The 23,913-nt window shown below is 40.5% G+C and overlaps 1 protein-coding gene across 1 annotated transcript in view; it reads right to left on the bottom strand.

Moving 5' to 3' along the window:
• tenm3 (teneurin transmembrane protein 3) overlaps positions 1 to 23,913 on the bottom strand; it is a 261,242-nt gene that overhangs the window by 54,720 nt on the left and 182,609 nt on the right. Inside the window, exons 18-24 of the mRNA XM_083929171.1 lie at positions 23,201 to 23,333; positions 22,708 to 22,836; positions 16,038 to 16,169; positions 15,749 to 15,884; positions 12,950 to 13,093; positions 1,831 to 1,902; positions 290 to 467 (exon numbers count right to left, since the gene is read on the bottom strand). Of these exons, the coding sequence (XP_083785297.1) occupies positions 290 to 467; positions 1,831 to 1,902; positions 12,950 to 13,093; positions 15,749 to 15,884; positions 16,038 to 16,169; positions 22,708 to 22,836; positions 23,201 to 23,333 (924 nt within the window). The remainder of the gene's footprint in view (positions 1 to 289; positions 468 to 1,830; positions 1,903 to 12,949; positions 13,094 to 15,748; positions 15,885 to 16,037; positions 16,170 to 22,707; positions 22,837 to 23,200; positions 23,334 to 23,913) is intronic.

Raw genomic sequence — 23,913 nt, 5'->3', positions numbered from 1 at the left:
AGATGCCCAGAAAAGTGAGAAATTAATTCAGATGCTAAGTTTATTTCAAAACCGAGGACTCTCAAGTCAATCAGTTAATTTTCACAAATCCACCAACATTCATGCATTTGCAATGCAGCTGAGAAACGTGGATGGAATGGTCTTGGCAAAGCTTTCCTGTTAAATGGATCATGAGTTCTCTGAGTGAGACCTTTATGTCTACTCTGTGGCTCTTGAGGTTGCATTCTCTGGATGAGGTTCAGATCCCTGCATTTTCTGGCAACACCATCCTCCCCTCCTCCCCTCTTACCTCAGCTCCATGACACTGGTAACATTCCCAGAAGGGAAGATCCTCCTAATGTAGTTGAAGTCTCCGACAAAGATGCTGCCATCTGCTCCGCAGGCCAGGGCCAGAGGCGCCAGCAGCTTGTTGCCCTCCGCCTGACCATTACAGCTGGGGCAGGAGATGCTGCGGCGCCGTCCATTTCCTGGGATAGGACGTTGAATGAATTTTTATTGATGGCAAATTTCAGTCAGAGAAAGACTTTAAAATGTGGGACGATGCACTGCCCACCATAGCAAAGACTCAGGGTTCTATTCCCAGTAGGGGCACTTTAAAATATGTCAGACCGGAAGCAGGATTAGTGCAGACTAAGTGGTGTCACTTTTGTTATGTGGGTTAACGTCGTGAACCCAAACAAAAACTAGTTAGTTACAGTGTCCTGAAGGAATGTTAGTTAGTTTAGTTAGATGCCTTCAATTAGATCTGGGGTTAACACAGGCTTAAGAGATTTTAATGTTTTGTTCTTTGAGCTAAAATACATGAGTCAACACCACACTTTTGAAGTTTGTACATGTATTAAAAAGGTGGTTGCTAACAAGTAGCTAAATGAGACTGCAGCCATCATTACGCTGTACAAGCAAAATCAGTTGGAATCTAGTGGGTGGTGTAGTTGGTTTATAGCCTTTTTTACACTCATCTTGTTGAACAATACAAATTAAAAATCCAAAGGAAAAATCCAGTTGACTTTTTGTAGAGAGAACCATGCAGGTTGATGCTAACTTCCGGCTAACTTAATGGCCTATAGAAATATGGCATCCCTGCAGCTCTCTATACTATGTCATCTGAGTGTGTAATATTGACGTGGATGGTTTTACATTGGAGTAAATCTGGTTTACTGAATGTACAGTGCGTGTGGTATGAAGAGGTATGACGCCTGCCATGTCAGGCATATTCCCATCTGCTATCTCTGTTATCGGAAGCCAAGACAATTATGATTGGTTTAAAGAAATACAAAGAAGCCAGAGCCTTTTTCCCCCTGTTCCAGAATGATAACTCGTGCAGCCAGAACATGCTCCAGCACTGACACAACTCTGGAGTTTGGTCTACAATGCAAAACTACACAGGAGCCAGTAGAAAGTCTGGTGTGTCTCATACACACACGAAAGGGTGCCAAATGGTTTTCATATGAACTTTTCTGTGGTTTGGGGAAACATACATTGACAACTTTTTCTTTTTTCTGGCGACCGTGCTGGCTGAGTACATGAAGAAATTACCTAAAGTAACTACATTGGATATATGAGTTGCTAATGCCAGATGTTTTTATTACTAAACCAGAAACAGAACATAGAGTGAACCATACAAGGGAAAACCTGAAAGCCAGAAACATTTTAAATTAAATTATTCACAAATATAAAGGCAGATTTTTTCCTCCTTCTATTTAAAGGTGGAAACACTGTGACACACTTCTACCATTTGAGCAAGTCAAGCATCATCTCTAAGCATCATTCAATGACATGAGCAACACTGATCACACGTGTCAAGTCAATAACATTTGAATCTGTATTTACCCATGATGCTGCTGATGACCGGGGGCTGCTGGGAAATGAAAATGTTCTCCCCATTGCCCTTGTACAGTATACCTGGTGGAGAGAAGACATAAAGGTGAGATATAAAATGAGAAAATTTAGACAGACTGCATTAATGTCTGTGAATGGATTGAGAGCTCAAATATGTTCAAGGTGAGAGCTTTTTAACATAGCTGTCATTCTAAAATGCATTAAAATATGGCACAGATATTGTCCTTTTATGAAAAAGTCTGATCTGGCCCCACCATCAGGGTTATCAATGATGTGATATTATCTTCACTTGTCGACTGGACTGCACATTTGAGAGTGAGGTGTGATAAGGGTGGTGGATGAGTGTCCATATCTTCCTACATCTCAAGCATTTCTACAGTGAGTTCAGGTAAACTACATTATCAAACATTCAAGTTTGTGTAAAGCAATGACAGTGGGATCTCTCTTTGTCTCACTACAGAAAAATGTGTAATCAACCACCCAGCCAAATTTAAATGAATAAATTATATAACCAATGTTAAAAAAAATCTAAATGATAAAAACAAATCAAACTCTCTGATCTGATCACAGGAGAGGTGGCGCCTCTCAACTGTCAGTTCTGATGTGAAAAATAGATACTTCATTCATATTTTATCTCATACGTTTCTCTACACTTAACTTCTAACGTCTGATTTCATTTTCTGTGAATTTTTATCTTTATACTTTAATTACAAGGTAAACTTTTCACAGGTCACATGGATAAAAAAAGGATGTCTAAATGTCATCTAATCCAATTCATGGTTAGAAGAAAATCATGATTTGTCTCATTTCATAAAACATTTTATGACACTATGTTGCCCTTTTCACCATACAGATTACTTTCACAGCACAAATGAACTAAAAACAAGGTTAAAAACACCCCTCCCCCACTCTACCCTCATCCCCAAGAATTGTGAATTCAGTTAATAGTGCTGATGACGAGGCAAGTGTATGTTTGTGCACGTGTATGTGACTGCCCCCTATGGTGGTGTATGGACCATATGTGTGTATATGCTGCATACAGCATGCACGCATAGCCTATATGTGAGTATGTTGCCACCACGATTGGTGGTACTCTAACATTTGGTCCGTATTGGTACGTATCTATAGGCCGCAAGATATGGACAGAAATACGGATGAAATGTACTCATAGTATGGACACAAGGCTCCGTCCGTAACCGTATCTAATGTAGAGTATAAATGAGCCTTAAGACATTAAACCTGTACCCGGTGTGGGGCCAACTTTCCATGTCTGCAGGGTGAAAGAGCCTGAATGAAATATTATGTACTGGAAGTATTTTTCAAGGGGTTGTTGTATGGCTGTGAAGATGAATAAATGACAACACAGTGCAGTTTTCCTATTATACTGTATGTACTACTACTACAATAACTACTACTACTACTACTACTACTACTACTACTACTACTACAACTACTGAAAGTTGCACTTAATTTATTAATAATTCAGATTAGAAAGATGAGAGACAATATGAGGTGAGAGGAGGAGGAGGAAGAAGACTTATGACTTATAAGGAGATTGATGTGAGTTGTGAGAAGATGAACAGAGGAAAAGAGAGGAATACACTCGTTCTTCAAAGTGAGACATCAAAGCGGAACCTCCTGGGGTGAGCTGAATTATTAAAACTCTGCTGCAACATTATGCTCTATCTATCCATCCATCCATCCATCCATCCATCCATCCATCCATCCATACATACATCCATCTACTCAACTATAACTGTAACTAGGGATACATCCTACAAGTTCTTCAAACCCAGCATGACATATTGCTATCGGCATTAAATCCAATATCAGTCGGTTCCCTTCCCATTAGCCTATCTCTGTAAACCTCTCCTTCTCTCCCTCTTTCATCTCTTCATCTATTAGCAGGTGTTGATTGAGCAACAGAGGCCAAGACAGCAGGGTTCCACCCATGCTGTGCTGTGGCGTACACAGGCAACTAACTATTTGCCTGACTCGAAAAAGTGTGTGTGTGTGTGTGTGTGCGCGCGCAAATTAGAATACCAATGAAGTTGGGACGTTGTGTAAAACGTAAATAAAATCTGAATAAAATCCTTTTCAACCTATATTCAATTGAATACACTAGAAAGACAAGACAGTTAATGTTGAAACTGATAAAATTGTTTTTTGCAAATATTCACTCAGATAGTTTTCATAGGTTGAAAAGGATTTGCAAGTTATTGTATTCTGTTTTTAATTATGTTTTACACAACAGCCCAGCTTCATATGAATAGGGGTTTGTACATTTGACCTTAGTTTCAAAACTCTCAATCTCAAAACCTAAATTCTTCCATTATTACCATGGCAACTTTTTTATCTAACTTGCCTGGGAAAAGTATTGAGAACATATTTTTTTAGCACATGGTTCTGCTTGTGAAAGAAGAAAAGAAGAGAATATCAGGGAAAAAATGCACCAAAAATGGTGAAATCACTGATTTGTTAGTCTGATGCTCTCGCTGACTGCTTCTGCTGCTGACTCACCCAGGTGCTTATAAGGGCAAAGCAGAGCCAACTGTGCCACAGACAATTCAGGTGTGGTCAGCCAAACATGGCCCACCAGTGCCCAAACTCACAACAGCTAAGGGCACACTTAGGGCGTACTCACACTATCCATCCGTACCGTGCCCAAACACGTTCCACGGCTAAAGTCTAGTTCCTTTGACCAGTGTGAGTGCAACCGTACTGCGTCTAGGAGCGGCGCGTTTGCCGTCCACGGCCCGTTTGGGAGAGGTGGGCTTTTGTAAAGCACGTTTGCACGAGCACGAGGCCTACGGCGGTTCTGACGTCATTTTACGTGCGCCTGTCATAAAGAAGGACAGACCATGCACGGACATTTAAAACAATGGCGGCGAAAGGTTCACGTTGGTGTGATGCGGAGGTGGAGTGTTTGCTGCAGATTTGGTCGGATGAAAATATTCAAAAACAGTCGGACAAGACGCACAAAAACTCTGAGGTCTATGGAAAGATTTGTAAACAAAGCGACGCATCGCAATGACGTCAATCAATGCGTGCGACGTGTTACGCCGTGATGACGTATAGGCCGAGGCACCGAGACACCGAGGCCCAGGTAGTGTGAGTACAAACGGGCCTGGGCCGCAGGAGAGATAGGGGGGACAAGTACCCTAAAGCATGGGGCACGGTACAGACGGACAGTGTGAGTGCGCCCTAAGTGTTGATACAACCACAAAGATACACTCTACTACAGCACTTTACTCTTTGACCATGGGTGTAATTGATAAATAGGTCTTACACTGACTGCCACACATGCACGGTTAAATAATATAAGTGACACACACACTGTACATGGGACATGTAAATAGCAGGAAGGAAGTTGAATAATTACTGGTGAATGCCGGCACTGGAAATCAGGATGAAGACTGACCTGCAGCTAGTCAGTGGAATACATTTATGTCATTTTTTAAAAAGATGGCTCCTCGTGGCCAAGGACAGGCTTTAACTTCATCTCTGCCGATGACGGGGGTAAATCTGAAATGAATTTGCAATAAAAGTCTGCTCTGCTTTTCTATTCTCCTTTTATTCCCTGCAGTTTCATTTAAAAAAGGAAAATATATTTGATGTTAAAAAGTTGAAGGTGAGTGAATGTTTCATAAATAACAGCTGTTACCTGTGAGGTAGAGCTATGATCAGCCTGAACCTGCATAGTTTCTGTCAAAGCTTGACCTGAGCCTGAACCATGGCAGCAGTTTTGAGCACAAACACAATTAAAATTCTGAATTTCCACTTAACAAATGTACTGTATTACGAGCTAAAGTCAACAGTCTTTTCACTGGGTAACAAAAATCACCCACACACACACATCCACACACACACACACACACACACACACACACACACACACACACACACACACACACACACACACACACACACACACACACACACACACACACACACACACACACACACACACACACACACACACACACACACACACACAGACCCCCCCCCCACACACACACACACGCACACAAACCTTTGCGAATGTCCAGCACATGTCCCTTTAAATACAGATTGTATAACATTTCTCCTCATTAATGCGAGGTGGAAGGCGGGAGTCTCAGGACTCTTACAGCCAACTGCTGTCACTCACATGATTTTCAGCAATGAAAGATCAATGACACAATTAGTCAAATGTTTCAGGACTCCGGTCCTGTCAGTCTCTTCCCTGTTCCTTTTGTGTGAGTTATTCTCCCTCTGTTTGTTTCTCCCTGCAAGTGTCTTTCCCTTTGTGTTTGTCTGTGGGAGCTGGTAGGCTTGGTTCCTCCAGCTGTGGCTAGTCTCCTCGTTAAGGCAAATGGATAAAGAGCCGGATATGACCCACGTCCGGTGCCAGACCGTATTGCTATTTCGTGGTTTGTGTCTCTCGTTTGGTTGATCCGTTCGTGTTTTGTCTCCTGGTCCCCGCGTTTGGTTTTCCCCTCGTCTCCACCCAGACCCTGTTCCTGTTTTCCCGTTCCCTGGTTTTTGTTTGTTTCTGGTTTTCGTTTATTAAATATCTGTTTAAATCTTACTTGTTATCCGTGTCTGCATTTGGGCCCCTCTGAGTTATTCCCCGCACCGTTCATGACAAAATGTTGATACTCAAATGATGTATAACAGTTAGTTTATTGCTTAAAACAAAACTTGATTATTATTATTAGTCGCATGAGGGGTAATTCAGGTTTTTCTCTCTGTTGTTATTTTACACATTACACACTCACATAATAAATACACACACATGCAGCAGGAGCTATTCGCATGCATTAAGTGGAGATATGTCCGAGCGAGGGTGCTGCCCACAGGCACCGTGTTTACTGAAGGGGACTTAGCACAAAATATTCATGCTCAGCTGAAAAAAAAAAGATATCACAATTTTTTGATACTGTGTATACGTATTTAAAAAACAACAGCAAATTTGGAGGAACCTGACCTAATTCAAGCTCGGGGGAATTTTGAGAAATTATAGCCTGACCTGAACCTGATCGGTGGGGTTGGACTACCTCTCCGGACAATATAATGGTACATCATTACATTACTATATGTTTATTACTAATCAACATCTCCTACTACTTACATTTGGTTAAATGCATTTACTAACTACGTTGTTGGTGCTTTGTTTTCTGTGTAGGGACTCTTCTCATGCTGCTGCAGAGGTTTGCTGTTTTATTTGAGCAGTATTAGTGGTTAAAAAATACATTTAAATGCCTTCACCGTCCTGCCCTGAGCTAATCAGTGTTAGCCACATTCGGTTGTTAGCGACTCTCCCAGATTTCTCCGTTAATAGGTCATACATGAAAAAAACTGTCTCAATGGCAATTTGATGTATGTAAGTGCTGAAAAAGACCATGGGACGATTCTTCACCGGAAGTACACTTTAATGAGTCATGAGCAAAAATAGGAACCACTGCATATTAAGACGGATTCCCTCTTGTAGAAACATGTTTTGTCCATATTATCTTGTTAAATCAGATTCAAATAAAACACAGACATCCAACGGAAGCCAGATTTTGTATTTGTTTTATGCATCTGTTGTCCCTCGGCTGTTTTTCACGTGCTGTATTTTATTATTGTGTAACCTTGTAATGGCATACTCTCTTAGCCAGGTCTCCCTTGAAAAAGAGACTTTCTGGTTAAAGGGCCAACAAATAACTTTTCTGTTTTTAACTTATCATTATGAAGTCAATGTTGATTACATAATATGATGGCTACAGAGGATTGTGACCACCAACGTTTAGATTGGTTCCCTGATAAGCCTCACTTTCACTTTGCAATTCTGTTTGTCACCGTTACAAACTCACTACTTCCTTCTTACCTTTCAAAATAAAATGGGGGGGGCAACATAAAATGCATTATTGTCAAAAAACAACTTGGGATTTGTGTCATGACAATGGAGAGTAAAAAAAATCAACATGGTTTAACATCCAGTAATTTTGATTTGGTGGAAAAAAAGCTGAACTTTCTCATGTTATCTTGAAGCACCCTGACTGGCTGAGCTGCTTAGTGTTTGAATAATAGAGTGCAGCGCTTTACTGAGCAGCTTACACACTGACACTCCCCCAGTCCCTCTCTCTCTCTGCACACACACTCATGCACGAATACACAGACAAACATGGGATCAAAAACTCAAATGTACACTTAAATGGAAATCACAGAGAAAAACATACACACACACACACACACACACACACATACACACACACACACACACACACACACACACACACACACACACACACACACACACACACACACACACACACACACACACACACACACACACAGAGGAAAACATCCTCACAATGCATGGACACACAAGGAATCAGACCCTCTGCCCCTGAAACCCCTCCACACCCACTCTCTCTCTCTTTCATCCAGTCTTATCTGAGTTGTTCAGCAGTGCTCACTACTCAGTGCTCACAGATCACACAACGCCAGGTGTGCTTGTATGTCTGTATGTGTGTGTGTTTGTGTACCTGTATGTGTGTGTGTAAAGATGTGGCAATCCTCTGCACACAAATCCAGTGTGCGATTATTTTCCTCTCATATTCTCCTTTCTTTATTCATGTATTTTCAATGATAAAACGTACATGTAAAATGACTGGGTAAAGCTAATTCATGAATTATGCTAATAATCAAAAGGTTAATGTGAAGCAGCGCTCCCTTTATTTGATCTAAATGTATCAACATGAACAAAGATCTAAATGAAACCTTCCATAAAAACAACTATACTAAACTAACTATATAAGAGCTGCTGCTGTTAGTTCGGTTTCTATATAAAGTACTGACTCATCACTCGTCCCCCATAGGGCAATGTTGTGAAGGCCACTGGCGAATACAAGCTTAAAATGCTGTAACATTTGCAGAAATGAAGGCTTAGCATTACTATATAGTCTAAAGCACAGATTGATTTAACAGAGACTTCTGTTTTTCATAGGGAAGGCAGTCAGGGATACATGTGTTTACATGTGTGATGTCTATGTACCATTCTTAATATCTTCCAGAAAAAAAACAAACACATGGGAATAGGAATCACATCAATAAGAAGAGAAGCTGCCTCACTGCCATTTTTATCTAAAGATAAATATGAAGATGTGAGTATGAGACATTCAGTAAATAGGAACGTAAGTGGTCCTACCCGTCAAAACATAAAGGCAGAACAAGAAAGAATGAGATCACTGCCAGACGTCAGCACTCACTGTACAGGCATAATGTTTTCAAATCTAACACACCTTCACAAGCCCATCATTAACGCATCTACAAGATATAACTCCAAAGGAAGCACGGCAGGAATGTTTGATGGTCTCTCTCTCAAACACACACACACACACACTAACACACACACACACACACACACACACACACACACACACACACACACACACACACACACACACACACACACACACACACACACACACACACACACACACGCACGACAAGACAAGATTATTGTGTGTTAGTCTCAAAAGGAGAAACACACATGGTGCGTTGGAGTAGTGTCCCTTCAAGACACAAAATCACAAATCACACCTGCAGTTTAATCACACGCACACGCACACGCACGCACACACGCACGCACTCACTCACTCACTCACTCACGCACGCACACACACACACACACACACACACACACACACACACACACACACACACACACACACACACACACACACACACACACACACACACACACACACACACACACACACACACACACACACACACACATATAGAACCGGGTGACAAGGTGTTGAAAGCCCAAGAGGACTTCAGGGAAAGAGGGATGAATAGCATTGTGATGGATGGCATGACATTTAGAGGACAGCAAGAAAGGGAGGAGGAGGAAGAGGGAGGGAAGGAAGGAAGAGGTGGGGGGGATTATACAGTAGAGTCAACGTGCCGTAAAATCTGCAAAATGCGTTCTTTAAATATGTATCTATTCTTTTATGGAGCAGTTCTTAAAAGCTGGGCTATCTGAATGGAAATGAGTCTCTCTTTAGTCTCTGTTCAGATATAGGATATAGATCAACATGTAGGCAATGGTGTAAACAGCACTGGAGTTACAGTATGCATCCAGAATATATGTATTTGAACAAGAAAAGGTGTAGATTTACTGCGTGCTGCCTGCTTCACATTCATCTGGAAATGCATTGACCTGGTGACGAGCAGACAGGAGAAGTGTATACCTCTGCCTCTGACAGAGGAAATGAATGTCAAGGTATTGAATGAGGATCAGGGATGGGAATCGAGACAAATTGGAATACGAAACGGTATGCCTTTGAGCAGGTCCTTTCATGTTTTTCTGACAGTTCATCGCAAAACAATGAGATCAAACTCGTCTGCGCTGCTGGAAACTTTTAACAAGAAGGAGTGATGGCGGAGAGGAAAAAATGGTCCAATTCATATTAATTTCATCTACAATGTGTGCACAATAATAAAACAGTTGTGTTGAAGCAGAAAATTGGTCAGGAATCGATAATCGACCTGTACTGGTATCAATACAATCTTATCAATTCCCATCACTAATTTCACCTTTTATTAATTAAGAGACTTATGACAAACGGGTTTGGGGACCATGATGGATGTTTATGTTTTTTAGGACAGAATTGACACCACACTTTTCTTTGACCTACAAAGTAACTAAATAAACATTTTTATTTTTATGGGATTTAGTTTTCCATGCCCGTTTATTCATTGGTTTTTTTTAAAGATCATTTTTTTGGCCTTTTCATGCCTTCATTTGAGGACAGCTTGAGGAATGATAGGAAACAGGAGTGAGAGAGAGAGGGGCCACATGCAGCAAATCCGGGCCGCTGCGTCAACGACTTCTAGCCTCAGTACGTGGGGCATCCGCCCTATCCACTGAGCCACTAGGCGCCCCATTGCAAACTTATATTTAATTTGTTTTCAGCAGTTTAGTCTAATTTAATCTAATTCTGGAATTTACCCATTTTTGACAAATAGCACAGTCATCCTTTTTGCCATACCAAGTTAGCAAACATTATTGATCATGAACTGAAATACACTCTTACTGTACGTGTATGTGTACATGAATGACCTCATGTATTTACAATGAAAAGAGTTGTAAGAGTGGAGCTGTCACACATATTTCATCAATGGTACTAACGTCAAAATAGATGAATAACAAAATAGCAAAACTTCACTCTGACAACATTGTAGAGGACTTGTCCACCAAGAGAATTCTGTCACATTTGGTTTATTGTTAAAATTGTGGTCGTATGAATTGAGACACGTTCTTTCTAGCAGCTGCTTTGGTGGTAAGATGTAAATGCAGGCGAGCGTCTGGGACCCCATCTCCCAGAGTTTTGGAAACTGAACAGTGTTGACTGTGATGTCATTAGCTTGGTAGCTCTCACCTCCGTGATGCCTTCACATGCTCAACACTGATAGGAGGTCCAAAGAGAGAAGGGGATCGACGTAAAAAGCATCTCATCAGACCTTATATCTACACTGTTTAACATAAGTTGGGCCTATATACAGTTCCATTATGTTTTACAGACATTTGTAGTTAAAGTCTGTCAGCAACTTTGTTTGATCATATTCACTGAAGCGGACCCTATGCTCCGATAGAAAAACATAAATCCTCTCAGGCACACGCCACAGATCCCCCTCCCTCCCGTTAGTAGTTGCTATCTATGAATCCCTGAGTAATTTAGCCAGACTACCTCTGTGTAACGTGTACTCCATGCTGTTTATTGATGAGAGAAGACACAGGCGCGTTCACAGGAATCTGGTGCACGCGCACTGACCGGCACTCGATTGGAGAGAGCGGAGGAGCTGATAGTGGGGGAGGGGTGTGAGAGTTGTATACATTCGAAATAATCCACATGATCTGCCAGACTAAAACCTTGCATGTGGCCAAACTTTCACTTCCCTTTCTATCGTGCTTTACTAAGTCGCACAAGCAAGATACTAAAGCGTGCATGCCCTTTCGTGTCTCGCACATGCTTTAGTAAAGTGTGAATGCGAGTTTAAAAAAAAATTCCATCCATTTCACCTTCGGGGCTCCATAGTTTTTTGTTTTTTCTTCATATACATTTAGGTATTAAAGTATATTTTTAAGGCAACTTTTTTTTATTTTGTGGATATCACTTTAAGATAAATGATAATGATCCAGTGTTTTGTGCATGTTCTTGGTAATAATAATATCACTGAAATCCAATCACAGCACAAACAAAGACAGTGGTGGGAGGATGCTGTGCCATTTTTAGGAAGAAAACCAGTCAAACTAATTAGTAAGGTGATTAAGTGTTTAAGGTTTTGCAGCAAAGAAAAAGTATATGATGAGTTGGACATTAACATTTGGATACATTACAGCATGTTAAAGAAGTGTCAAGAATCCAGAATTCCTTTCTTCACGCTCAAAAAAATGGAACCTGAGGTGGAATGTATAATCTTCAGTCAACATATCTCAACCCTGAGGTTTCATTGCATTATCTAAATATATTCATAATAAAGGAAATAAAGGAAATAAATACAATAATGAAGGAAGACAAGATGACAGTACAAAGTACACAAAAACACGCAAGCACAGAGAGGAGAGATGACAGGGAGGAGGAACAGATTAAGGTCTGAAATGACTGTATGAGATGAGAAAGCCAAATTGTGCATGTGTGTGAGTGTGAGAGGGAGATGAAAGGCTGGCAAAAATACCACTGGGCAGCTGGAACAAATCCAAGACGCCAACGAGGAACTCACACATACTGAATAAACTCTTTTCCTCCGCTCCGTTGACCAAAGCCTGCATGACAACAATCGTTCTGACAAGTGCTGAGATTAACATCTTTTAAACTGCTATTAGCTTTGTCCAATTATTGGACATATAATTAACCGGTTAATGATGTTGACAGAGAGAATATGTTTTGTATTTTGAGCTTGTTCAGTGGAATAATAAACTCAACTTGCGACATTAGTTTTTGTTAAATAAAGAAGTACTTAATGCAGTATAATGTTTCATCATCTTGCAGCATAGACTTTTTGTGTGTGTATGTGAAGACATATCTGTAGTATGACAGTGTAGATTACGGTTTTGTCACGTTATGGCACTTACCGTTTTGGACATCCAGGATGTGATGTTTATCCAGCGCCCACCCTCCCATGTTGGAAGCATCCAGCTCGTAGCCTTGCAAAATGGCCGTCCTCTTCTCCCACAGGATGAGGTCCAGGCAGGACTCGTATTCAAACCCCACCGACACTATTGGACACACACAGTGCAAGGGATTCATTCAACTCTTTCCTTTGACTGTGCTGGTTCATAAACCAAACTGAATGAGAACGTTGCTGTGATTCAGACCAAAGCAAACAGAAAACCAGTTTGGAAACATGATGACCATTAATGATATGGTATGTTAACTATCATGAATGTCATGATAGGTAAACCAAATATTAACAGCACAGAGACAGGGTTTTGGTCTAACACAAGTATATCAAAACTTTGATGTGAAGCAAATGGATTCAAAGTCAATAGAAAGATGCAGGTGAGCACCGACAGACCAAACTTGGCAGTTCCCCCTGATTAATTCAACCTCTACATATGTGTTACAGCTCTGATTCTAGAAGTTGTCATTACAAATATGCTGGTGGTTATGCTACCGTATTATAACTTATGAGCACCAATTTGAGAAGTGTTACAAAACCTGGCAGTAAATCGTCTTTATGTTCAACCCATTAAGTCGTGCTACCATAAGTCATAACTCACTGAGGAGTATGTCTGCCGGACTTGTCCCTCATAAAGGTGTCAGAGGGGTTAGCATACCCATTATGTCCAAGCCATTTCCCTGTCAAAGCCTTTCTGCAGAACCTATTTAGACTTAGCTGTAACTGTTTGAAGTCAGCACTGCAAGAGAATCCCTGCCTCTCCACAGTTAATGTTGTCAAATGTTGATATTGTTTGCAGAGAACAACTTATTTTGTGTTGAACTGGTGCAATCGAATTGTTGTATACCGTATATTGTCGCTACAAGTGTCATTCTTCTGTCGTACTGTGTCATATTTCTATTATTATCATTTCCAATGTTTCCCCAAATGTGTTATAACTTCCAACCCTGTGTCCAGAAATCCATTTAAGTCATATTGTCTACAATGAATCATCTGTTCATAGGAAAAATAAGAGGAAAGATAAACATATATCAGTAAACAGGCTGTCTCCATCCACTGTTCGTACATATCACTACCAAAAAGCAATACATTGTTATTCATGTGTATTGCACTTATTCATTACTGTAGAAATCACGTCCAGAAAAAGAAGGAAATTTGTTGACGGAGGGTTGGGGTGGTGGTGCATGGGTCCTAGAACACAGGACTTTCAGCTTTGAGTCCCAGAACTACTAAGCCAAACCACAACATTTTTTCTAATCTTAACTAGGGTTGGAAAATATCTGGGAATTTTCAAAGTTGGGAATTAACAGGAATTTACAGGAATTTACAGGAATAAATGTAAGTAAACTATATAGAAATAAATATTCTGCCCTTTGCAACCCTAATACTAACCAAGTCACTTTGATGCCCCTTATAATCAATATTACCTTCAGTCACTATAGCCTTGTCATATAGCCTACTTGCTTTTTACATGTATGCACAGACATGCGTATATACCTAACATCCTGATATACTGTTCATGTTCTTTGTTGCATCTTACGTGATATATAACCTTAAAATATGAAAACACACACAGCCAATGCTCTAAATGAACACAGATGTGATTTAAGCCACCACCACAGCGATTTCCTGGTTGAGCCAATCAGGAAGTGCCAAAGACTTCAGTTCTCTGAGTGTCCACTAGGGGCAGGTTTCATAATAATAATAATAATAATAGAGCAGTTTCTCATTGACCCCCATGTTAAACAGGTCGTTTTCACAGCATCATTAAACCTATTTAAGGCCTGGTACAAAAAGCCATTCTACTGTGTATGTTTAGGTCATATCTCCATGACAACACTGAGGGGGGTTAATTTTTTTGGACCAGTCTTTATTTTATTGGAGGTCAAAGTTTTTGAATTATTAGGGGTGCGGCATCTTGCGTGATAGCTAGCCTCTGGCCCTCACTTCTCCTCGGAGGTATACGTCAGCCAGATGGACGTATTCCCCTCCCCCCAACATCACATACATATCCTTTTTTGATAAGAGGAAATGAGGTGGAGTCAAAGTCTGACAAGATGGCGACTCCCGTAAGCGAGGACAATTGGATCAACTTGAGAGAACGGACCCCTACGGGCATGCTACGTCCATTTTTTTATACAGTCTATGATGTGAACAATATGTACTGTAGTTGAAAGCAAATTCATCAGAAGATCGAGGATTCACACTAGCTGTGTCCACAGCACTGTTGGTCACTGATCAGCTGCATCTTGATCACTAGCTTTTTATGAAGGGAAGAGTGTTACTCATTTACTTTCTTCACCCTTAGTATCATCTACTAGGAGCTCTAGGGATTCAAACCAGCAACCTTCCAGTCACAAAACAAATGAACCTCCAGGCATGTGTATCCATTCTCTTATATAAAAAACAGCACCAAGAGTTAATTGGAAAATTATTCGGAAACCACAGATTTTTATTATATTTCCATTTTGTGTAGTAACAGCAAAGCTGGTATTCTCATCTACAGAACTCACACACATGCTAAAGACCACACATTACAGCAATTTAGCCTGGCTCCCTATCACCTTAAGAAGTGATTTATTCTCCAAATAGAAAATCAAAGTCCAAAATTTAACTTGATCGTGCTCTTGTTGTTGTTCCTCCTCAACTTTGGAGCAGCCTTTCACAGGTGTCAGATAGGTCAAACCAGTGCACATTTCTAAAATGAATTGTGTTACTTTCCGTTTAGCCTTGCTATTAGCAGCAAACTCACCTACTGCCTCAGATAGTCCATAGACGCGCTGGCCATAGGCGTCTGTCTTGTCCCAGATAAAGGTGTAGGATAGATTTGGTTGGGCAGGGAACCATTTCTGGAAAAGGCGACCCACCACGGCCACCATCAGGTGAACCTGGAGACACAGCAGCAGACACACAGGTCACTTAATGGTAGTTCAGGTTCAACTGATGCTAATTAGCTGACGGAAGCTGTCAATACTCAGCATTCTTCATACATGTATCATATATATATATAAATATATATATTATCATATAACATCTGTCACCTTCATCAGGTTGAAAGGTATGGATGACTGTGTCATGGTGACTTTGAGGACCGGTTTATATCCTGCAGCTCTGGAGCTCAGGTAGATCAGGTTTAGATCACTGCCTGGTATTGAGGTTTCTTCTTGTAAAACCTGCAGAGGGATACAATATCACAGAAACTACATCAGTCCATAACTCTATTTCACTGTCTTTATTCATATCTGAAGCATCATCTTTATGGTGGTAAATCATAATGTCTAAAATGAGTCATTCCCCATAGACCTCCATGTTAAAATGAGTCCATCCCGATAGACCTTCATGTCAAAATGAATCAATCTCCATAGACCCCCACGTAAAAATTAGTCAATCCTCATAGACCTCCATGTTAAAATGAGTCAATCCCCATAGACCTCCATGTTAAAATGAGTCAATCCCCATAGACCTCCATGTTAAAATGAGTCAATCCTCATAGACCTCCATGTTAAAATGAGTCAATCCTCATAGACCTCCATGTTAAAATGAGTCAATCCCCATAGACCTCCACGTAAAAATGAGTCAATCCCCATAGACCCCTGTGTAAAAATTAGTCAATCCTCATAGACCTCCATGTTAAAATGAGTCAATCCCCATAGACCTCCATGTTACAATGAGTCAATCCCCATAGACCCCTGCGTAAAAATTAGTCAATCCTCATAGACCTCCATGTTAAAATGAGTCAATCCCCATAGAAACCCACTTACAAATTAGTCCATCCACATAGACTTCCATTTTAAAATGAGTCCATCCTGATAGACCTCCATGTTAAAATGACTCAATCCCCTTAGACCTCCATGTTAAAATAAGTCCATCCCCGTAGACCTCCATGTTAAAATGAATAAATCCCCATAGACCTCCATGTTAAAATGAGTCCATCCTCATAAACCTCCATGTTAAAATTAGTCCATCCACATAGACTTCCATTTTAAAATGAGTCCATCCTGATAGACCTCCATGTTAAAATGACTCAATCCCCTTAGACCTCCATGTTAAAATGAGTCCATCCTCATAAACCTCCATGTTAAAATGAGTCCATCCCCATACATCACCATGTTAAAAGGCCCAACTTTACAGCAGAAATAAACATGTTTAAAACGATATTTGGTCATTATAACTAATTTCCCATTTCCACGATAACTATACTGGGGCTGAGTTTTTATATTAATGACCCATTTAAATGAGATTAAGGCTTATTTATAGCTTCTTACCTTTACTATCTACACAGGAGAGGTTATTTTGGGATGAAAACCCACATTTTTAATTTAACCAAGTATTTAAAATTCAAATTCAAAAATAATTTTCCCCTGGGGTTATTAAAGTATTTCTGATTCGGATTCTGATTAGTATAAAAAAGTGTCCTCCTTAGACAAACATGCATGAAGAAGCGGCTCCCTTGTCCCAAGATGGCAACTGTGTCTACATATCGCTCCAAAGGACAGCAGCGGCTCTGACGTCTATGTATCTATGGTGTCCTGTTACCGCTGTGTGAGAAACCAGTGGGGAATTGAGTCTGGCCGTACTTGAAACACTCTTTCATCAAGTGTTTCCAAACATGAGGGGGTGTTTACACATCTGGCAGGTCCATGTCACCTGTTACATCTTTGAATGACAGCATGTTAATTTTATTAGGTTCACTTTCAGTTGAAGGACAAGCAGAAGGACTGCCCTGAAGATCATAACACACAGACACATGCATATTGACACCTCTTTGACCCTGTGATACCCGTGGTGAAGCATCGTCTTTAAGTTTCAAACCTGTCACTTTGATCACTGACTGTCTAATGACTTCTAATCCTTTCTGCTCTTCTCTGCTCATTGGAGAATAGAGAGATAAAATGGCAGAGGGGATTCATTTAGAGGCATTTGCATGAGTGCAGATCTCAGGTACTGTATATCAATACATGTGTGTATTTTGATCTACTACGGTGTGTATTTGTGAATGTGTAGGCACACACACACAGAGCAAAGGACACGCAACATGTCTGAGCGTCACTGATGATGTGGGATCACAGAGTGTCAACAGTGGGGTGGCAAAGAGCTGTTGGAGGAGAGTGAGGGGAGCAGCAGGCATCACCCCGCCAAAGTCACTGAGATAACAAGCAAGACATCTTCAAACTTCATCAAGTATGAAGAACTATTTGGGAAACTTAGGCTTTTACAACATTGGCATTCTTTTACAGATTGGACCATCATCAGACCAAGTCTGACAGGGCAGCATCATGAGCAGTCAGACAGGTTGTAAAGAGGTACGGACTTTTGATTGTATGAATCCAAAAACCAGTCAGGTTACAGTTCCATCCAAACTGTCCAGACTTACAGAATGTATATGTGGTGGAGACCTGGAATTAATTGAATTAAAGGTAGTGTATTTATGGTCAGATCTCTACAGTCAGCACAGTTAGACGATCATTGTCACCAGTTCAGTATCTGACCAAATGTCTCCCCTTCTGTTCTGAGTTAAATATTAGGATGTCACAGTGAAGTTGACCTTTCACCTTAAGTATAGAACATGTCAACATGTTTTATCCTGTAAGATATTTTGTAAAATATTGTCATAATTAGTGTACAACGGACCTCAGACCTTGACCTTTGGCCACCAAGAGCTAACCAGTTCATCTGTGAGTCCAAGTGGACTTTTTTGTCTATTTTGACTTGAAGAAAATCCCTGAGCTATTAGTGGCATTGAGGTAACGTGGGTCGTCATGTTGCAGTTTGAGCCCCAGCTCCTCTGATCCAAATGTCGAAGAACCCCAATTTGCCCCAATTTACGTGCACCAGATTCCTGTGAACGCGCCTGTTTCTTCTCTCATCGATAAACAGCACGGGGTACATGCTACATGGAGGTAGGCTGGCTAACTTACTCATAGATAGCAACTGCTAACGTCATTTAGCCTAGCTTGAGGCGTGTGCCTGTGATATTGTAGCTTGCAAGGGCACATCTATGGTGTGTGCACGAACTTTGAACTGTGCTGAGTGGACAGGATGATACGGGCACTGTGGATTTTTGCAAAACAAACAATAGGCTCTAGATGTACGTAGAGGCGTTATGTTGTTCTATCGGAGCAGAGTGTCGGTTTCAGTGAATATGATTAAACAAATGTAGCCTACTGTACCTTTAACTTCAAAGTCCTGTGTTTGATAGACCCATCCATCCACCTGACCTCCTCTCTACACACACTTTGTTGCTCTTTACACTACAGTGCAGTTGATAGCCTTGTGCATATCAAACAAACTCTGAGGGCTACTGACCGACCTGTCTTATCAAAGTAAGGACAGGTTTGTGCATGCACACTTACAGCAAGCACAGTAAGTCAAAGTTGAAGCAGTCAGTCTGTGAACTGTGATAGGTGTTTACAAAGACAGTTTGGCTAATTATTTTACATCTTGCCTTCTTTTTCTCTTCTGAATGGGTTTGACCAACCCTCTGCAGTTAACCTCAAGAGCAATGTCATTATCAGCCATAGAAAAAGTGACTCAAACTACTGAGCAGTCCAAAGTTATACAATAGAAATAAACACAAATGGGTTGCAGTGTTGTGTTAAAGTGCTAGTCCTGATTTTCTTCTGCGTGCAGATTGTTCTTTTTATGAGTTTTTTTCCCAGATGCTGCGGTTTCTTTTTCCTGCCAACAGAGCCCAGAGCCACTCAGATCGTGTCCAAGGTTTGCCTATTCCACTGGTGGTTTTGGTTGGAGTGAAAATACACACATACCAAGGGAAAATAATGATGTATAATATAATAATAATAATAATAATAATAATAATAATACATTCCCATGAAGATGAGATCATTTAGATATCTCAGAAGTTGAGAGGATAAGGTAATAAAGAGATTAAAGAAGAAATATTTTAAAATACAATAACAAAAAATTCAAACAAAGCTCCTCAGGGAACGTTCCATTTAGATGGTTCCTGTGTTCATTTTTTTTCAACTGCACTATTGCCTTTTCATTAGCCGGGCATTTAGTGTTCATTACAGATCCATTACATCCCCTTTAAGACTGCCCTTTTCACTGCCCTCCTCGCTAATGGACTCGACTCCACCAAAAGCTTAGTAGCTGCTTTCCATTCATTTGCTTTTGATCTGCACTCAGAAACACACACACACACACACACACACAGACACACACACTTTCCCTTTATCGCAGATACACACATGCTTGTCAAATAAAAAATAATAAGGCAGCGCTGGCTCAGGGTTGCCAAAATATAAAAACACACATGGAGTTCTGTCATCTGTTTCATTTCCTCTGTGGACTGGTTAAAGCAATGTGGTGATAAAGAACCACGCAAATGTGCTATTAGGCTTAGAGGGAATTTGAGGCAGGGCATAGGGTGGGGCTCTGTGTGTGTGTGTGTGTGTTTGTGTCTGTGCGCGCGTGCGTGTATGCGCCACTCTAGAGCCACAGTTCCTCAGCACTTGTAACTCTGTGTGAGCATTTGTTTGTGTGAGTGAGTGTGTGTTTGTCACTTTCTTTGGTAAAATATGTTAGCATTTCAGTCCGACTTGAAATGCCTCAGCAAAGAGAGTAAACAACTAAGTTTTATTTATTTTTTGGATCAGCCTTTCAAAACGCTTGGACTGCAAGAACAGAACCTCATCCTGGGTACTTTATTTCTAGAATTTAACCTTAGTGGCATTATTCATTTTCATCATTATGCCAAATGGAGCTGTGATCACATTATATGAAAATCACATAGTGTGAGAAGAGGGCTCATTCTTAGCAGGTTGTATTCTTTGGCCGAAGCCCACGGATAAGTTGGTGTTCATATCTTGAATATTAAAACATATAAATGTTTACTTCCATCCTTCTCGTGCACTTGTTTTATGTGGACCAGCCTGTTTGAGGGACTTAAATTAATCTGGCACCTGGCAACTGAGTTAAATGTTGGACACGCCCTTTTTATCTGGCAGCTCTCCTGGTTACTTTGATGGCATTAAGATGACATTAAGATGACAAGCTGCTCTAAGGTGACTGAAACCCTGAGACAGCAGGTTGTCCAGATGAAGGCCAAAGGGATGACCCTCTCAGCCATCAGAGAGAGGTTGGGCATTCACAGTCTGTGATTTCAAGAATATTGAAACTTTACAAGGACACAGATTCCTTTAAATCCCTCAAAAAGGCCGGTAGTCCACGTAAAACAAGTGCACGAGAGGACAGGATTATGAGAAGACTCTCAATGGGGAATCAGTTCAACACTGCTGCTGGAGTTGGTCTCCAGTTCAGTGCTGAACAGGACAAGGATCTGTCTCTGCACACAGTGTCTCATCATTTAAGCCTTTTTGGAGTGAAAGCCCACTCTGCAGTGACCAAACCTCTCATCAGCAGAAAGAATCAAAAGGCTAGACTTGCCTTTGCTGGGGAGCATGTTGTGTGGACAGAGGAGAACTGGTCCAGAGTGACTTCAGTGATGAGAGGACGTTCAGTTTATTTGGGTCTGATGGAAACATTATGTTGGTCGTCGGACTGGGGAAAGACTGAACCCAAAGTGTGTAAAGAAGTCAGTTCCATTTGGAGGAGGAGGTGTCATGGTTTGGGGATGTTTTCTGCAGCAGGAGTTGGGCCTCTTGTTCAGCTCCATGGCAGGGTGAATGCAAATTTTTATGTGAACCTCCTTCAGCAACATGCAATACCTTCACCGCAACTGACTCCCAATCAGCTGCAATTTTCATGTAAGACAATTCTGACAAGGTAGTTACTGTTCTCTAATTTTGTTCACTGTTTTTTGTGTTAAGTGCCTTGGTTATTTAAAAAACATGCTAGTACAGCAGTGGTATAGACACAGTGGATATTCCATCAAATTCTCAACAATAAAAAATAACAGTATTTCAGAAAAAAATCAAGTATTAATAATTTGTTCTCTAATTGATCTCCAGTGTATTTATATTGTAAAATTTAATATAAAATATATATTAAATAAATTCTCCCTGGGAATTATCAAAGTATTTCTGATTCTGATCTGATGAGAACCCTCATAGTTGCCAAGTTGACATTTAGTCCATGCGTAAAGACATTTAGTAATGACATCAAAGATAAATAGTTTCCAATTTATTTTTATTCGTTTTTATTCGAATTAGAAATTTAATTTTTTATTGATTTTATACTTTGAAGGATGGTGACTCATAATCAGCTGCTCATAAGCATTTATTTCTTTGCTTTTTTCTCTTAATTTTTCCTTATCATTGTAGTTTGAACCAATGTGAGCTAGTTATTTTCTGGTGTAAATCTGTGAAAACTGAAAATGCCCGTGAATGGATAGAAAATATATGAACTATGTTGATGGGACATTCTTAGCCTTTAAACAATATATTGATTTTGACGAGATGTATTATGTTGCCCTGGAGTACAAGTTAAGACTTTTATTTAGGCCTCTATAAGCTAGCAGTTAGCAGTTAGTAGTTCTGCTTTGACAACTATCACTGAATTACTTTGATATTGAAGACAACTAAAAAGATGCCAGTTCTGGAGTTATAAGGACCACCATTTTTTCTATAATTTCTACGTGGATATAGGAGCATTCATTTGAGATTAAAACCTCTTTTACAAGACTGACCTGGCCAAATTGTCATGATAAAATGATTCACTGACCATTCAAACAGGCAGATCTTGGATATGGGTGTACTTACTAAAAGGCTCCTCTGTAACATGGATTACCTGTGTCTCTGGTATGATGGGGCCATCCTCAGTTGAACTTTTGTAAAACGTAGACAGAGGAGAAGCCACAATGACAGGACTGGGTCTGATGAAACCACTCAGGTCACAGCTAGGGATGTCATTCTCCTCCTGAAACAGTCAGACATTACGTGTGCCAGTTAGTCTTTTCATTTACTGAAACATCAATTCATTGACTGTGAAACACTAAATTCATTAGTCACTTAGTCAGTCAGTGAGTCATTGTCAGTCAGATAGTGTATAAGTGATGAAAATATTTGACCAGAGCTGGGATTTTCATCCTGCTGCACATGGTAATCAAAAGATTATGTCAGTAACACATTCAAAATTTGCGTGATCAGTCAGTGACAAGTCAAAGACGAAGCTTCAAAATAGTATGATCCAAACGAAGCTTCTGTCAGGCCGTCATCAATCCAGGACCCCATGATGGCAGACAAGAATCCAGACAGTGAAGGTGAGCAGTGACACCGCTCACCTTCTTCATAACCAGTGTGTCCATCACATAGAAGACGTTCCATGGCACCCACACAGTTCTGTACTGAGTGAGGAATGGAGCACGCTCAAAGCTCAGTGTTAGGGAAGCCCCCCCATTGGCCAGGAGATCGAACCTGCAGCACATCAATAACAAACAAGCAAGGATGTCAGCTAAAAAATAGTGTGAACATCATTCCCTATGAGTGTGTTTAATATATTGTTATAAACGGCCTTCCACACTAAGAACAACAACTATAACAAGAGCTATAAGTATATAAAAAAAACACCACAACTATAGCCACAACAGTGGTGAACATAATAACCAGGGTTCACTTTCAGAGCTATTTGACAGCCAATCAAAATCCATCAGAATTTACAACATGACACAGCACAAAACACTGCACAGAGATTACATTTATAAGTATGTGATTTTCCTTTATGAAAACTGAAAATACAATAGGTAGGTGTATATATTCAGGGACATGACTTTTCCATTGGGTGGGTCTACAGGGGAAATGGGAATTTTGGCTGATTTGGTATTTTTAAAGATCAGTACTTTGAAAGTATTTCTCATGTCACAGAAGCCATTGAGAGAATCTTGTGTTTTGGGTGTAATCATACTGTTCCGGTGCTCTGCGCAAATCTGACACCCGCCCCTCTCTGATGCTCTGTGCACTGCTTTTGCTTGATCACCAACAGGTTCATGAATGGACC

This window comes from Echiichthys vipera, assembly GCF_963691815.1.
Source record: "Echiichthys vipera genome assembly, chromosome: 2".
NCBI classification, from domain to species: Eukaryota; Metazoa; Chordata; class Actinopteri; order Perciformes; family Trachinidae; genus Echiichthys; species Echiichthys vipera.
Note: the sequence above shows the minus strand (reverse complement) of the source record. Positions and strands in the feature narration are given on the sequence as shown.